This window comes from Otolemur garnettii, unplaced genomic scaffold, assembly GCF_000181295.1.
Source record: "Otolemur garnettii isolate 467f Iridium unplaced genomic scaffold, OtoGar3 scaffold00038, whole genome shotgun sequence".
Lineage (NCBI taxonomy): Eukaryota > Metazoa > Chordata > Mammalia > Primates > Galagidae > Otolemur > Otolemur garnettii.
The window spans coordinates 14,701,054-14,719,164 of record NW_003852433.1 but is presented as its reverse complement, the minus strand read 5'-3'; the positions used below and the strand labels follow the sequence as shown (position 1 = coordinate 14,719,164).

Here is an 18,111-nt window from a genome sequence, read left to right as displayed (position 1 = left end):
GATACTGTTTCCATTTCTCTCACCTGGAGAGGTGAGTGCTTTGGGTGGAAGTAGGGCCCTGTACTGGCTAACTCAGTACTAGCAGGAGAATCAGACCTGGATTGGTGTCTGAGCCTGCAGTGATCCTAGGCCTGTTCCCTACTCTCTCTGGGCCTCAGTTTTCTCAGCGGTATACTTCAGATTCCAGATTCTGACTCAGAATCGGCCTGTCAGCCCCTTCCCACCTGCAATAGTGAGAGGGAAAAAGGAGGCTAGGCCAGAAGGTGTAAGATCTTTCTCTAGGCAGTCTCTGGATCTTAGTCACTAAGCACTTATTGAGCACCTATTGTGTGCCAGGCCTTGGATTGGGGGAGAAATGCAGAGATGACATAAATTCAAGCAGGTGACCCCAAACACCCTACTTCCTGCCTCATGCTCTGTTTGCGGTCAGGAGGTCTCTTGGGGTACCAGACGGGCCTAGCAAAGGGTTTGAGGCGCCCGGGGACTCGCGTGTCAGCGCCAGCGGCGCTCAGAGCCACGATCTGTCTCCTCCCCTTCCTCCTCCTCCGCCCCTTCCCCTCTCCCTCCCCCAGCGCGCCGCGGCCGCCTCCCACCCGCGGGATCCCGGCGTCCGCCGGCTCCTGCGTCGTCCGTCGGCTGGGTAGTCTGCCGCGCGCGGAAAGCCCAGCGTGGTGGCCGAGGGGTCTGGGAGGGAAAGGGCGCGGAGGCGGGACCGCGGCTCCCTCCCACTCCGGGGGGAGCCCGGGAGGCGGCGGTGCTGGAGCGCGAGCGGGAGAAGGAGCCAGAGCAGAGGAGAGGCGGTGAGCGCGCATGGTGCTTAGGGACCCCACCCACGGCTCCCCCCGGGGCTCGCGCGCGGCTCGGGCAGGTCTGGGCTGGGGGATAGGGGCTATTACCCCCAGGGTGGGAGGCGGTGACGATCGAGCTCCTGGCTTTGCCCCATCGGTGGCGCGACCCCTTAGGGGCCCTGGGCCGCGCCCGCAGCGCCCGCATCCCCGCATTTCTCCCGCACCCCGCATCCCGGGGCAGGGTGCGGGCCTGGGGGGAGAGAACGCTGGGGAGCTGCGGAGGGAGTCCTGCTGGCAGAGAGTGACGAAAACCGCGCCCCCAGCCCCAGTCCTCCCTTCGGGCCTGCCCCAAAGGAACACGGGCGGGGCGACCCCTGATGCCCCCTTGCTGCCCCCATCGGGTTCCCCATTGTTCTCAACGATGCTCTCCTGGGAAGGGGGGAGGGGGTGCTCCGCTCTCCTCTTAAAGGGCCCTCTTCCCTTCTTGTCTACCGGCAGGTCGCAAGCACGAGTGGGGTGGGGCGTGCCCACGGGCCCCCGCCCCCCTCGTCCCCGCCGCCCAGTTCCGGAGCCCCAACCCAGGAGTGCTGGCTGGGTGTCCGTGCCGCACACCTCCCTCGTGCGTTCTGCGGCCACCAGGGCCTCTCAGGACAAGGTGGAGAGGGAGCAAAGGGGACAAGGACGCCCCCTTCAGCAGGAGCAGCGGTGGGGTGGGGAGACCTGAACCCACAGCAAGGCGACCCTCCCCCCAATCCCCTCTCCACTGAAGCCAGGCGCAAGGTCTGGGACGCAGCTGGGAGCACAGAGCCCTGCAGGAGCAGCAGGCTGGGGACACGGGCCTCCTGGGTGACAGGCCCTGCCTGGCTGAGAAGGACTAGAGACCGGCAGAGAAGTGGCTGAACCTAGAACAGGGGCAGCTGCTTCACTGGCTTATCTGAGCCTGCGGAGGGGGCCAAGGAATTTATACCCCTGTTTCCACCATCATAATAAAGACACCTGCTTCCCAGGGCAGCACCCTTTCTCTCTGAGACAGCTTTCTGGACAAGGGGTCCTTGGAGCTTGGATCCCCACCCCACATCCCTTTAACTGAGGCCTTTAGGCCTCAGAGAGGCCTCAGAGTTAGAAAAGAGGCCAGACAGTCCTTGCCACCTCCCTGGGGAGAGAGGAAGTTGTTGCCTGCTCCCCGGCCCAGGAGGAGCTGGGCCCTCAGTAGCAGAGGACCTGGCCCCCGAGGCAGTGGCGGCCATGTCACGGCCAGGCCAGGGTGGGATGGTGCCGGTGAATGGTCTGGGCTTCCCACCACAGAACGTGGCCCGGGTGGTGGTGTGGGAGTGGCTGAATGAGCACAGCCGCTGGCGGCCCTACACAGCCACTGTGTGCCATCATATTGAAAATGTGCTCAAGGAGGACGCCCGAGGTTCCGTGGTCCTGGGACAGGTGGATGCACAGCTGGTGCCCTACATCATCGACCTGCAGTCCATGCACCAGTTTCGTCAGGACACAGGTGAGCACACTGCTACCCTCCCGGTCCTATCCACTCGGACAGGCTGCTATCCACTGGGACAGGCTGCAGCCGCCGCTGCCACCACCGCCTTTCATAGCAGGAGGCTGAGATCCCACCCTGCATCCCTAAGGAGGGAGCTGGGACATTTGGAAGGCCAAATCTGCTGGTCCAACACCCCTTTACCACCCTTATACACCTCCCCCCAAGAAAAAAGGACAGTCTTGCTGAGTCCAGTTTAAGACTTGGATTCCAATTCAGTCTCTTACATTAGTTGTAGGACCTTGGGCAAGTTGAATCATCTCTCTGAGCCTCACTTTCCTTATCTGCAAAATGGATAGATCAGTCTCTCTCACAGCAGTGTGAGGACTAAAGAAAATTGTGCTCTCTGAGCACAGAACCTAGAAGAGAATTAGCACTCAATGAATGTAGAATAAGGGTTTTCCGTACACCTCTTCATTTGATTTTTTTTTCAACCATCACAGGCAGTTAAGTCTTATTACTGTATTTTTATTATTATCAATCCCATTTTGCAGATGAAGCAACTGAGTCTCACAAAAGCTGAATGATTTAAACTCAGAGCTGAGACTTGAATTGAGGCAGCTGAATTCCAGAGCCTGAGCTTTTAACTGGTATCCTACACTGACCCTAAGTGTTGGTGGTGTTGGAGTGAGAAAATAGCAGCGGTGATGGGGTGTGTCTTGAGGGTATTGGTGGTTTTGATGGTGGGGGAGGGGTAATGATGGAGGAAATGATGGTGGTGGTTGTGCTAGTGGTAATGTCAGTGGTGGTATTGGTGGTGGGGTCATGGTAACTGTGGAGAGGATGATGGTGGCATGCCAGTCTTGGTGGTGGCGGTGGTATTGACTGTGGAATTCATTGGTGGTGGTGAGGTTGATGATTGTATTGGTGATGGTACTGGGAGTGGTGTGATGGGGGTGGTGATGATGGAGAGAATGATGTTGGTGGCAGTCATGGTGGCCATATGGTATGGGTAGGTAGTCCTGTGGCGGGGGAGGGGGGTGTTGCTTGGTGGTACTGGTGATTGTATCAGGGTACTATAATGCTGCTGTCGATGGCTGTGTTGGTGGCAGTGTAATAGGTGGCAATGGTGATAAAAATGTTGAGGTCCTACTCTCAGGCCCACTCTCTTTTTTTCCTGGAGATTTTGCCATTATTGTGGAGCTATGTGCCTGAGTCATTGCCCAGTGGTCTCTGTGACAAGCCTGGTGGGTGCTGGGGAGTAGTGAGGTCCTGTCTCATGGAAGCTGCCAAGTTTGACCCCCCACAAACCAGCTGGTGGAGTTTGGGGAAGTTCCAGTGAATCTCTGGATGACAGAACTGTGGGTAACAACCCTGAAGACCATAAGATACTTTCCTTCTCTCTAGAGCTCTGTCGTCCAGTAGAGTAGCCGCTAACTGCAGGTGACTATCCAAATTTACGTCAATTCAAATTAAGCAAAATGTAAAATCCAGTTCTTCAATCACACCAGCCACACTTCAAGTGCTCAATAGCCACGTGTGTCTTGAGGCTACCATGCAGGACAGCATAGATCTAGAATATTACATCACGGCAACAAGTTTCTATAGACTGTTCTAGAACATTACTTGGTACCTACAGAATGCTCACCAAATCTTGAAACACACACAGGCAGATTCATAATGAATGCCTTATTGATGTTACATTTTAGTACATCTGTTTCTATAACTCTATGCTTTGACCACAGTCACTCACCAGTGGTGACAGTCATTCATACATTGCATCCTATGGTCTCTTATTGATCTCCTGCTGTGTGTCAGACTCTGCGCTAAGCACTGGAGTGCAGCAGGGAGTAAGTAAGGTCCTCAGGACAGGCCTACAGTGATGGTCCTGGTGTGGTCAGGGAGGAAGAAAACACACCGTTGTACAGATAATCATTGAAGATCTGAGAGCATGAAACAGACCTGGTCTAGGGATTCTCAAGGGGTGGAGCCAGCCAGAAGAAGAGCTAAATGAGGGAAGGGGCCAGTGTCCCAGGCAGAGGGAATAACCAGTGCAAAGACCCTGGAGTGGGGAGGAGTAGAGTACATTCAAGTCCATTGCATCTGGAGCACAGGGAACAAGGGTGCAAGATAACATTGAAGCAAGAACCAGACACTCGAGCCTGGACAGCCATGAAAAAGACTATGAATTTGATCCTGATAGCAGGGGAAGACATCAGCTATTCCTTGTTCCTCCTCTTCCAGAGGGACACTGAGGCCCTGATGGAAAGTGAGAAATGGTGTCACCTGCCGCATTCTCTCTGTTTTATCCTGGAGATGTAGGCAGGGACCTGAGAGCAGAAGAGGTGGGTTTTCTTCTTGCTTGGTGGTTTGGTATTCTGCGGGTTCAGAGCTAATGCTAGGTGTGGGAATTTTTGAGGACACTTGACAAGGGCCTGAGGTGGTCCTTAAGAGCAGGGACAGACCCTCCTGAGGCTGCCAAGTTGGAAGGTTGCCTTTGATCCTCCTCCCCTTTGGGAGCACCCCTGCTTAGGTTCTGAGTCTGCACCCTCCCCAAATCCCTCCATCCCTTTTTCAGGAGGCCACTTACCCTCAATAGCACAATAGCACCACTTTTATGTTCCTGTCTCACTGGATCCCCCAGAAGTTCAGCTCCAGTCACTTCCCCACACCCCTCCCTTGAGCTGTTCACTCCACACCTGCCCCATGTTTGCCAGAAAAGGGGAAAAAAAACCACTCATTCCTCAACAAGTTCCTGGGACCCTGCCAAGATCCCCCACTACACCAGTGAGGGAGGAAAGCCTAGAAACCTGTTGGGGATTGCAGAGGTGGGATGCCCAGAAGTCTGCTGGAGGGAGGGGCAAGAAGTCTCCCTGCCAGATATGTTACAGTTCGCACCCTGACTTTACCCAGGAGCAAAACACTACCAAGAAAGTACATCTTGTCCTCATTCTTAATGGTCTGGGGAAAAGCCTGGACTGGTAAGGAGCAGATCTGAGTGCCAGCTGTGTGTCTGCAGGCAGGTGTCTTCACCTCTCCAGGGCTCAGTTTCCACATCCATGGAATGGGTGAGAGCATCAAATCTCTAACAGAGATTAGAGATTTGTTAGACTAATAAAGATAATTGAGCCAATATTATCACCACAAACATCAACTAATTAGTCACCTCCAGCATGTGCTCACCACTGTGTATACAACAGAAACAAGTAAGAGATCCTAAATCTTATATTTTCTTTCTCTCTCTCCCCATTCTCTTACCCAAACCAATATAAAATTATAAAACGCAAAACTTGTATGTATGTGCTAAAATGAACATAATCTTTCACCTAGAATTTCTAGTAGTAAAATTCTTGATATGTTCATTGAAGCCAAACTTTAATTGGGGTGAAATTTGCCCTGGCTTTGCTGGAAGAGAAGCTGACAGACTTTTTCTAGCAGGGTCAAATAATAAATATTCTAAGCTTTGTAGGACCTACACTCTGTTGTAACTAGTCAACTCTATCATGGTGTGAAAGCAGTCACAATTTATAAATGAGTGAGTGTGGCTGTGCTCTAATCAAACTAGTTGTGGACGCAGAAATTTGAATTTCATATCATTTTCATGGGTCATAAAATAGTCTGCTTTTTTCAAAAATATGTAAAAGTCATTCTTAGTTTCTGAGCTGCACAAAAGCAAGTGGTAGGTGAATTTGGCCTGTGGGCTGCTGTTCACTGACCCCTGCACACACATGTTCTTAAACTGCCCATAGGGTAAGATGGTGCTCATGCCACAAAATACCCAAAATATATGCTTTGTGCAATTATGTGCACACACACCCTCGGCACCAGCCTGCTTGCACACCACTGACCCACAAGTGCCCTGTCTACGTGCTTCTCATGAAGTTAGTGGAAGAAAGCCCAGGTGTCAGGCTGAGCCACAGGGGAGAGGCCAGGCCCTGGCCCCATGGGGGCTGCTGTTTGTTCAGCTGTTGAACTCTCACCTTTTCCCTGCTGGGCTGTTTTCACTGCTCCCCATGGGGGGTGAGGCTCTCTCTGAAGCCCTCTAGGTTCAAGCCCAATAGTCTGGACTGGCAAGTGGAGCCCCCCCCTGCATGAAGCTGAATGCTGTGATCCTGGGCCAGATGATGTTAGATCATTAGATCCCTAACAGTGGTGTCCCAGGCAGGGGGCTGGAGGGCAGAGCTAGAGGTAAGGAAGGTGGCTCACTTGGTTGGCATGGGGAATATTTGTCCTGCTGGGACATATGCTCAGTTTCCCCCAAAGCTTTCCTTATCGTCCTTTGTCTCCAGATGTCTCTACCACAGACAAACCAAGATCCCACAAATGAAAAAGCTTGGGTTGCAAGTTTTGCCCAGATGGGCCCTGTAGCTGGTGGCTGAGCTGGAGCCTGGGAGCCATCAGGGTCTTAGAGTGAGGGAGTTGGCTACCACCAGCAGTGGGAGAAAGGTTTGTGGATGGCTTTCTTCCCTGGGGATTATTTGCATCCCCTGCCATTGGGTATTGGCTCCCAAGCACTGCACCCAGACAATGAGTTTTCTACCAGGTCCACACAGCTGGACAGAGGTGTGACTCACTTCCCTGGCAATTCCCAAATTGCTTGCTGGCCTCGTGTAGCTGGGATTAAGGAAGGGGCACTTACCTAACTGGTGTCTCCCATGTTCCTCCCCATCTCTTGATGGAGGGACTTACGGTGGCCTTCTTCCCACTCTGTAGATGGAACAACTGAGGCCAAGAAGGCCAGACTGGAAGCATCGACAAATGCTGTGCCCAAGCCTCCAAGCATTAATGTGTCTGGTGCTCCCAAGCTGTCCAGCTGGAGTGACAGGTGGTAGCTGGTTTCAGAATTTCCCAGGCCACATCCTTCCCTAGAGAGCTTTGGTTTCACTCAGCCCTGGTCCCTTACCTTAGGGGACAGTCCCATGCAAAGACATTTAGGCTGTGGGAGACAGAGGGCCACCCAGAGTAGAGGAGCAGCCTCTAGAACTTAGAGAAAGCACCTCTGGAATTTAGAGTCCAGATGAAGACACTTAAGCCCAGTGAGGATGAGTGACTTGTCCAAGGTCATACCACCCATCAGTGCCAAGCTAGAACCTAGGCCTCCCACACAGGCCTCAAGGATAGAAAACAAAGGTGACATTCATTGCCAGGGCTGAAAGCATTCCCTCCCCCTTCTCTTTCTCTGTTGTGGCTTGTTGCCAGGGTCTGGACCAAGAAAAGGACAGCCTGTGCTACCCAGAAGGCCTCCAGAGCACATCTCCCTGGTTGCAAGACCTCTTGAGACCCTCTCCCAGTCAGTCTGGGGGATGGGGAGCCCAGGGGCTGGGCCTAATGCCAGGGGCAAGGAGGACTATGCACGTGGGGGTGGGAATGGTCCAGCCAATCCATACATGAGCATCTCTTGTGACCACCCATCACTGCATTCCCACCGCTGCAGACCCATGCATTTGGCCTCTGGCTGTTTGTCTAGCTCCAGGAGCCTCTTCTGATACCTTAGTACATCATATTTTTATTTGATCGTCATTGGTGTCTGCTCAGTATCAGACCTTGGTCTGGGTCTTAGGGACTCAGTAGAAGGACAAAATTAATCCAGAGTCTAATCAATCAATTTCAGAGTCTAGTGGAGATAAAGGCAAATAGATATCATAGGAATATCATTTGAACCCTCTGACTCATGAGGCCAACAGATACAGACTGAATTCCAGTTTGGCCCCTTGCTGGCTGTGTGACTGTGGACAAGCCCCTTAACCTCTCTGGGCTTCAGTTTCCATCCCTGTAAAATGGGGGTGAGAATAGTTCTCACCTGAGAGGGTTGTCATGAGGATTAAATGAGATAATGTGGGTAAAAGCACAGAGAATACTACTTTGCATGTAGCAAGCTCTCATGCACAAGGGGGAAAAGATTTAAATGGCTCACTAGAGAGGTGTAGGGTGCTTTTGGCCATGTGTCACGGGGCCTTTGACAGGAGGACTTCCTGGAGGAGGAGTCCTGCAGGAGGGTCTGGTTTGGGTAAGTAGAATGCTGGGAGGAACACTTCCAGCAAGGCCCTGCAGGAGAGCTCAGCTGGGTGCAGAGGGAGGCTGGGACCGAAGGGGGAGGGGCTAAAGGAGGCTTCTTGGGCCCCCAAGTGACCTGGCAGGCTGGGCTGCCAGGTGCTGCCCTTTAGCGGCCAGGCCCTGGGGGACTCAGAGCCACACTGCAGGACAGTCTCGTTAATCATGAGCCTTCACAGGCCAGAGCCAGAGCAGGTGGGACAGGAGCTGACCTGGTACTTCCTACACTCTAAACCCCAGTCAGAGGGTGCCACCCCATTTTACTAAAACAGGAAGGTGAGGAGCCGCCTGCCCCAGCTAGGAAGGGGTGGACCTGAGATCAGACCCTGGCTTGCAGCAGAGTGGGCAGGGCACCTCCCAAGCTTGCTCTGTGCCCCATCCTGATTGCCCCAGTACCTTGGACAGCTCCATCCATACCCTGCGCACCTGGACACAGGGTACTTGAGGGACATGGCCTCCTCACAGCCCTTTCTCTTTCCTTTTGACCCCCCTTCCTGTTTTTCCTGCTTTTTCCCATCCCCCAGCCTCAACTTTCCCAGCAAGCTGTGGTCTAGAAATAGGGGACATGGTGGGGCTATAGGGTGGGGTAGTGAGGAGGGGTCCTAATGAGATGATAGAGAATGTGATGAGAGGTGGAGGGGGCCAGATGGGTAGGTGATGGGAGTTGAGTGTGGGACAGGATTGGGCACAGTGCCTCCAGGTACCATTCCGGTGATAGGCAATTAGGGGTCCCTAATTCCCTTCCCAGGCTGCCATTCTTGGGTGTATGCATGGTGCCCCAGGCCTTCCCATCCACCTCCTTGGGCCTCCCTTCTCTGCCCAGCTCCTGTGTCACACCAGTCCCCAGGACAGACTCTAAGCCCCTAGACAATCACCCCCCCATGAGCCTACCCAGCTTCCCAATTACACAGACCCCCTTGCCAGCCTCCAGCGATACCTGCCTGATATCAGCCAAGGACATGGAACCCAAAACCTGGAACTTGCTGCCTCAGGGAACCTTGTTGGTGAGGGCCAGGGTTACTGTCCTAGCAGCTTGCTAAGAATTGTGGGGGGTGGGGACACAGGTAAAAACTGAGCTTCAGTTTCCTCACCTGTAATATGGAACAACTGTACCTAATTCTTGTGATTGTGGTCAGTATTCATACACTTGATAGGAATTTCATGAGCACCTACTATGTGCCTGGTACTGTCCCAGACAAACAATGCCACAATAAACAGGGCAGATACAAATCCCTTCCCCCAAGGCCCTTCTGATATAGAAGGCAGGCACCAAGGAAGCCCCAGGATGTGGGACTATTCTTGACCTTGGGGTTCTAGGAGCTGCCAGGCTGGGGGCTGGGTCTCCCCTGGGTGCTGCACAGTTGTGTCCTTGCTCTCCTACCCTGCCAATAGCCTTTCCCTCTCCTGGCACCTCTGGTCCTCCCTCTGGAGCTATTCCAGGCTACTACCTCTACCTGCCCAGACAGCAGTGGCAGCTGGTGATGGGGTGCAGGAAGGAGTCTGGCACCAGGCCCTGGAGCCCAACACCCTGAGATGCAGAACAAAGGACAAGGCAATCAAAGGAGGCGGCCAGGACAGTCCTGCCAGCAGCCGCCGCAAAGCCACCTCTTGTCCTGATGACAGGCCAGGCCCGCCACCACTGAGCCTTTGTCTCTTCTCCCTCCAACTGCAAGCAGAACATTGTCAGGGGAAGCACAGGGTTTACCCAAAATGGCACCACCATGGAGCCCTGCCCCTAGCTGGGGTAAGTAAGCATCCCAGCTTCCTTGCTCTAGGAATGAGGGTTCATTCATGCCAAGGTGTTAGTCACCTGGTACTGTGGAAATAGCAATCAGGGGGCTGGGTTTTGAGGTCTGTCTCTAATTTGCTAGCTCATCTTGCTTGAGTTTTTCTCTCTCTGGCTCAGTTTACCTGTCTATGCAGAGACTGCAAACTTAGATGCTTACAAATAATAAAAGTATGTGCAGTGTCTCAGAAGGCAGCGATTTTTATCTGTCTTGTTCTCCAGTGCCTGATATGCAGTAGGTGCTCAGTAAATACCTGAAGGCAAGAATGGGGCAAGCATAACTCAGCTTCTGCTAACTGCTGCCAAGGAGGCCAATCTTTGTGGCCACATCCTTGGATACTGTTGGAGTTTTAAAATCCAGACTTGTGGGAGTCTATCTTAATTTTTAAATGTTGGTCACTTTTTAAAAATGCAAATAGCACATGAACTAGAACTAAACCACATCCACCCCAGCTTGCAACCCCCAGCTTAGTCATGTGTAGCATTCAGTTGGGTTCATTTGTGTGTGTCTGGTCATTCATTCATTCATCTAGCATTTTCCAAGTGCCAACCTTCCTATGTCCCTGGCTACAGCAGGATGGTAAGGAGGTTGAAAACCAGCCCAGCCTTGGATGGGCTGCCAGGCTGGAGGGAACAGGATGCCTCAGCACCTAGTGAGCTGTGTGATTTAATGGGGATAGTGCATGTACAAGGTGTTTTGCAGGCCCCAAGGAGGGAGTGGTTATCCCCAAGTGTGGCCCGGAAGATTCTAAGAAGGCAGAGTGCTTGCACTAAGGCAGGAAGATTGAGAAAGAACTCAGCTGGGAAGGCAGTGATATTGGGTGGGTGAAAGGTATTCTAGACAGAAGGAACAGTATGTGCAAATACACAGAGGCACAGCCACACAAGGCATGTTGAGAGAATGGCTGGAATTTTGGTGTGGTTAGGGTGTGAGGCTGTGTAGACAGCTTGTAATGGGCTTCAGACGCTGAGCTAAGGGGCTTAGGCTGATTCCTAAGGGCACTAGGGAACTATTGATGGGTGTTAAACAGAGCAGTGACATGGTCACACTTGAGTTTGTGAAGCTCATCCAGCTGCCATGTGACAATGCTCTTGGGCTGCAAAGAGTGGAAGCTGTGACATAGGCTCCTGCCATAGTCCAGACAAGCAGTGATGGTGGTGTGGGCAGAGCAGTGGCAGTGGGAGTGAGGAGAAGTTCCTGTCCTGGTGGGGTTCAATCCTGCCTTGGTTGCTGTGTGACTTTGGGTAAGTCACTCCACCTCTCTGTGCTTCAGCAGTTGCACAAGGCAATGATAAGTGTTCATTTATTATCACTGTCATCATAAAAACCTGCCCCATAGAATTGTTTTGTGGATTAAGAGTTGACTTATATGAAGCGCTCAAGACAGTGCCCGGCCCTCTGTGTTTACTGTTATCAGTAAATTACCCACATTTCACAGACAAGGAAGGACCAGCTCAGAGGGCTTGAGGTGGTGGAATGCCCTTCTGTTCCCGTCCCCTCCATTTCCTGCTCTCAGCTGCAGCTGACTGTGTGCAAAGCAAGTGACCAGAAAGCCACTCTACCACACATATACACACACACCCCATGGGGTGCCACAGCCTGCCACCTACTGCCAGCAGCCTCCTGAGGTGGGGGTCCGTGTGAGGGCCACACAGCCCCTCAGTCTTCCCCATGTGGGGCTGGAGACCCCATCTCCACATATCCTCTCTGTACCACCCTTGGAGAATGCGGGCCAGCCTTAAACGTGCGGAAACCACTAATAGGCCACAGCTTAGCTTGACGAGTCCCAGAGGAGAGTTTGGAGGGAACAGAATGCTGCGGGGTTATTGATCGATTGCATGTAGGGCAGCAGCCAGCAGGCGGCTGGTATCCACAGGCTGCAGCTCTAATCCCAGCCTGGCCAGTGCCCTCAGCGGGACTTCCAGATCTTCCCAAGGAGCCTCAGTCTCCCCAGCTGCCAAATGGAGCTAATAATAATGCATACCCGTAGGGCTGTTGTGAGACTGGGAGATGACGCATGCAAGCCCTTAGCACAGTGGATGGACTCAGTAAAGAGACTTGTTTTTTTTTTTTTTTTTTTTTTTTTTTTTTTTGACCGAGCCTCAAGCTATCCCCCTGGGTAGAGTGCCATGGCATCACGCTCACAGCAACCTCCAACTCCTGGGCTCAAGCGAGTCTCCTGCCTCAGCCTCCCAAGTAGCTGGGACTACAGGTGCCCGCCACAACACCTGGCCATTTTTTGGTTGCAGCCATTATTGTTGTTTGGCGGGCCCGGGCTGGGGATTCGAACCCGCCACCTTAGGTGTATGTGGCTGGCGCCTTAGCCACTTGAGCCACAGGCGCTGAGCCAGTAAAGAGACTTGTTATACTCAATGATGCTGTGTTGTCCTCATTGTTAGAGGGAGTTGACCAGCCGTTTAGATAATCATCAGGGGATTAAAGAAGAGGCAGCTATTCCAGAAGGTCATGCAGCAGCCTGGGTTGGAACCTCAGCTATGTCATTTATCATGGGGTAACCTCCTGTGCCTCGGTTTCCTCCTCCAGAACACGGGATCATGAGAATAGATCAGAGCAGTGAGAGGACACTGAACAAAGCCAGGTGGCCTAGGTTTGAGTCTGGCTGGACCGCTTAACTGCAGATGCCCCGGGTATGTCCCTAACTGTTCCATGCCTGTTTCCTCACCTCTAAAATGGGGTAATAGTGTCCCTACCCCCTAGGATTTTTAGGATCTAGAAAAATGAGAGCGACTGTTATTGTTACTGCTTCTGGGTTGGTGGCGGATTCAGTGAAGTCTCTCACTGGGGCCTGATCCAGGAGTGGGTGCTCAATCATGCTCAACTCACCACCCAACCCCCAGTCACAGGCCTCAGCCCCCCACCTGACAGGATGTCCCATGACTGCCTCCCACGGCCCCCCCTCCAGGCCCCCTTTCCCGGCAGGGTCTGGGTGCCCCCACATGAGATCACTTCCCTCTAGGAAGCCACCCCCAAAGGGAGGGGTTCTCTGCTGGGCCTTGAGGCTGGCCCAGCTCAGGGGGGAACTATTTGGAGTCTGAGGGGCAGGCAGGAGGGCTCTGAACCTTCCCTCCTCCCTGGAGTCACCTGCCTCTTATGGCCAAAAGGTGGGGGCTGAGACACCACACACACACCCCTCTAGGTGGGGACTTGGGAGGCCAGATCAGGACCATGCTCTCAGGGTACCAACCACACACAGCTAAGCAAGTAAGGGCAAAGCTGAGGTAGTGCACTCCCTGTCACTCCGAGTATCTTAGACTAGGCTACCACTTGACTAAGTTGAACCCCTTAGAACGAGTCCAACCTGGGCCTTCTTTTACTCCATGAGTGAAGCCTCATTCCCAGACCTCTGCTCTCACCCTCCCAAGAGTTCCCCTCTCCAGGCCTCAGTTTCCTCCTCTATAAAATAGAAATAATCCTGGTCCCTCCCTGGAAGAAATGGTGTGTGGGTAAAATGAATGAGTGGTAGGCAACTGCTAAGCACAGCACCTGGCATGGTAGCAGGTGTCATTAAGTGTTAGTTAACTCTTTTGTTATTTTGATATTTTCTCCATTGCTGTTCACACCTCTCTCTCTCTCTCTCTCTCTCTCTCTCCCTGGGCTTCCTGATTGTGTCAGCTGCTAGTTTCAGGCTCTCCTTCCTTCCTTTCTTTCTTTTTTTCTTTTCTTTGCAGTTTTTGGCTGGAGCCAGGTTTAATCCACCACCTCCAGTATGGGGCCTGTGCCCTACTCCTGTGATCCACAAGCGCCGCCCCTCTGTTTTTTTTTTTTTTTTGAGACAGAGTCTCACTATGTTGCCCTTGGTAGAGTGCTATGGCATCACAGTCACAGCAACCTCAAACTCTTGGGCTTAAGCAATTCTCTTGCCTTAGCCTCTCAAGTAGCTGGGACTACAGGCAGCTGCCACAACGCCCGGCTATGTTGTTGTTGCTGCGGTTGTCATTGTTACTTTAGCTGGCCCAGTCTGGGTTCAAACCTACCAGCCTCGGTGCACGTGGCTGGCGCCGTAACCACTGTACTACAGGCACCGAGCCAGGCTTTCCTTTCTTTTTGTTTCTCAAACTTGTTTTGTCTCTTCAGCCACAGCTGTCCTTGTATCCACCTCACTATTGTCCATTTTTGTCTTGGCCTGTTTCAGACAGTCTCTTTGGGCGTGTGTGTCTCTCTGTGCCTCTCAGGCACTAAGTGGTCACTGGCTGCTATGGATGTGGCCACCCCCACACTCAGTCTCAGGGGACCCAGTTCCTGCAACTCTCCAGCTAACATTGACCAAAGCCCTCTCCCCTTAGTTCAGCTAGAAAAAGATTAGAAATCTTCAGCCAAACATTGCTAAGAAACTGGGGAAGAGAGGGAAGGGGGATGTGATAGAAGCAGACACACAGATACCAGCCCAGAAAGGGCACTTGTGCTTGACATAGGTCTCTAACTGCCACAGAGATGCAGACCCAGGGACTGACACAGCTAGATGCCTGGAGGCCAGGGAGAGGTGAGGTCTGTTCTCACCTCTAGGCCACCAACCTGAAACCCTGCCCATCTCCCAGGCTAAAGAACCTCCAGCCCCTTCTTAGACCCATTGTTCTGGCTAAAAATCTAGGCCAAGGCCATTGAGGAGAAGTAACATTTCCACCGCTGCTCCCTTGGAAATCTTGAGATCGACGTCCAAGCAGGTCGTCAGGGAACTGGCTGCCCCCCCTTGGCCTGGTTCATGGCCAGCCTGGGCCCAAGAGGTGGATGGATGGGCAGCCGGGCAGCAGCGGGCACTGCAGGGTGCAGGGCCCAGTGGGGAGGACAGCAGCTGCCCTAATTACTCCAGCTCTCCAGGTTCCAATCTCGTTTCAAAAGGACTCCAGGGACACAGCCTTTAATAACTACCAGTAAACAGGCAGGAAAATCGATACCTGGTAAATAGAGCCCTGGAGAGAGGGAGGCCTGGGCTGGCTGGCCCTGATGAGCTCCCAGAGTCCTTTGCTGCAGAGCCGGCCAATGTTGACTTTGGAAACCCTCTGGCCCACGTGAGAGTCCTCCCCACAGACCCCATGAAGCTTTGCCATTGCCCCCACAGGCTGCTCCTGCTCCAGCCTCCACTCCCACTCCACCAAGCCCAACCCTCCCTTTCCCCACTCTCCCTGAGCCCTCACATGTGCCAAATAGGTTGCCCTGTCCAGTTGCAGATGCCTCTCTTGCACTGGGCTTTGTGCCTGATGCTCTTGAAACAGAGATGTGGATCTGACCGAGTCCTCGTCCTCCAAAAAGTCATCAACCAGTGAGGATGATTAAGAACCAAAACAAATAATTTAATGACAGTACAAGGATAGACATGCAATAGAAAGCCAACTATAGCAACAGAACTGAGAGGCCCTTGTTGGAGGAAGTGATGGGCATGTGAAGGACTTTGTTGGATGAACAGGAGTTCACCAAGTGAACAACAGCTGGAGGAGGGTGAAAGTGAGCAATATATGCAATAACAGCCATGGCACCTAACATTCATTGAGTACTTACTATGTGCCAAATGCTCCACTAAGCACCTGTACCACGTTTTATGTCATGTTATTTTGTCCCCCGAGTAATTCTTTGCAGTAGGTATATCTTTATTTTACAGATGAGTACACTGAGGCTATGTATGGAGCCAGGATTCACACAAGGCCTGCAAGACTTCTAAGTGGCTTTAATTAATTCACTCTGCACCTACCCTGACTAGCTCAGGACTTGCCACACAGAGTTAGTTAAACAAGGCAAGTTCCCATCTCTGCCCTTTCCATCCAAGGAGTTACACTTCCCAGGTAACACAGCACCTTCACCCTTGCCAGGAAGTTCATAATAATATTTCAGATACATCAGAGTTGAAGATTATCCATCACAATCCCTCATCTTGCAAGTGGGGAGACTGAGGCCCTGAGAGGGGACGGCAGCACAGAGGAGCAAGTGGGAACAGGATCCAGGGATTTCTCTCTTACTAATCCCCTCCCTCTCAGGCCTGCCCTGGAGGAAGCACCATTGCTAGGGAAGAAATCAGTATGCTCACATGCAATTGGAATGATAAATCAGACATCAGAATGAGGCTGACCCGGAGGCCCAGGGGAAGTTTTTGGATGATTGGCTGGGACATCATAGGAGCCCAGGGACTTTATTTCCTGGGACCGGGCTGCCAGTCCCACTACCACAGCCCCTCCACCCTGCCTCTCTCATGTCAACAGCACTGTGCCTCCATTTCCCCAGGTCTGTTCAGTTGGCAGGTGGTGGTCTGTAGCTCTTGGGATTCTAACAGGAGAGGGCAGAGGACCAGCTCATTAGACCTGAGTAGGAACACAAGCAAGGGACAGGCAGTCTGGAGACTCCAGAGACTCTCTCAGCAGGAGAGAGAAGCCCGAGGAAGGGAGAAGGGGATCCTCAGGAGGACCGTGGCTGCAGATCCCTGGGCCAGGTACCTTGGGGAGCTGCCAATTAACAATGGAAATACCCTCCGTGTAGTGAGAGCCTACTGTGTGCAGGCCCCGTACCAGGCACCGGAGACAGCAGTGAGCAAAATAGGCAAATCCCTGAGTTCACAGCTGACAGCCCAGTAGGAAGAGACAGACTGTAAAGAAAGCATCCGATTCATAGATCATGTGAGGTAGTGCTAAGTGCCAGGAAAGAAAATGAAGCAAGCTAAGAGGATAGCAATAGGAGGGCAGCTGTTTTAGAGTGGTGGTGTGGGAAGGTCTTTCCAAAGAAGTGGTGTTTGAACACATGTCTGTAAGTAAGAAGGGAGGAAACTATGAGGACATCTGGGAATGGCGAGGGCATATGCCAGGCAGAGGGAACAGCAAGTGCAAAGGCCCTGAGGCTAAACAGTGGAACAGCAAGTAGACAAGGGTGACTGGTGTAGAGCAAGTGAGGGGAAAGGTAAGGAATAAGTCAGAGAGGAAGGTGGGGCCTCACAATGTGGGGATTTCTAGGTCATGATCAGGACTTTTGGCTTTTATAACAAGTGAATGGAAGCCCTGGAGGATTTTGAGCAGAGGGAGGATGTAATCTGACTTGTGTTCCTCTGCTGCATGGGGAAAAGATTATGAGGGCAAGGGTTGTGTTAGAGACCAGTCATTAGTCTACTGCAATAGTCCAAGCAAGGAATACAGTGGCATGGACCAGGTAGTGTGAGTACACTGGGGAACCACAGTCAGATGCAGGTGTATTTGAAATCCAGAGATGACTGATTTACCAACACACTAAATATGGGGTATGAGGTAGGAAATCAAGGATGAGTTGAGTCCAAGGTTTTGGGGTCCAAGGAGGAGCAGGCAGAAGGATGGAGCTGTCAGGAACTGTGATGGGAAGATTCCAGGAGGTGCAGGTTTGGGGCAGGGGAGAACAGAGCTCCACTTTGGCCAAGCTGAGTTTGAAGTGCCTGTTAGAGCTCCCCGAGGGAGACATCAAGCAGGAGCTGGTTATGGGAACCTGGCTCTTGTGAGAGAAGATGAGGCTGGAGATTGCAGATTTTGCCATCATCAAAGTAGAGGCCATATTTATCTTTGTTGATACTTTTAGCAAATCCACAAGGAAAGTCTACTCATGCCCATTTTTGGGATGAGAAAACTGAGGCCCAAAGATGTTGAGTCCCTGACCACAATCACAGAAATAGAAGGTCAAGAATTCAGGACTGGAAATGAGGACTGTCTGTCTCCTACCCCTGGGACCCCACACAGACCCTCTGTGGCTATTCTAACTGAATCCTACCAAAAGCTCTGTGTAAGAGGGGAGGAATGGCTCATGGATGAACACCATCCCATTTTCAAGATGGGGCCACTGAGGTCTGGGGAGTCATAAGGGACTTGCCCACAGTGGAGGAGCAGTCAAGTGTGCAGCCTTTCTGCGGATGTGCTGAATGAACCCAGCAAAAGGCTTTCATTGCACCAGCCACAAGACACAGAGCACACCACAGGCTCTGAGAAGTTCTACAGTCTGGAACTTGGGTTATCTCGTGGAGTCTTGATCACAGGGAGCACCTAGA

At 52.4% G+C, this 18,111-nt stretch overlaps 1 protein-coding gene across 1 annotated transcript in view; it reads left to right on the top strand.

Annotated features, from left to right (window-relative positions):
* The first annotated feature begins 581 nt into the window (after positions 1-581).
* Positions 582-18,111, top strand: part of DTX1 (deltex E3 ubiquitin ligase 1) — a 36,666-nt gene continuing 19,136 nt past the window's right edge. The window contains exons 1-2 of the mRNA XM_012805221.2: positions 582-800; positions 1,287-2,292. Coding sequence (XP_012660675.1) covers positions 2,034-2,292 — 259 coding nt within the window. The 5' untranslated portion in view covers positions 582-800; positions 1,287-2,033. The remainder of the gene's footprint in view (positions 801-1,286; positions 2,293-18,111) is intronic.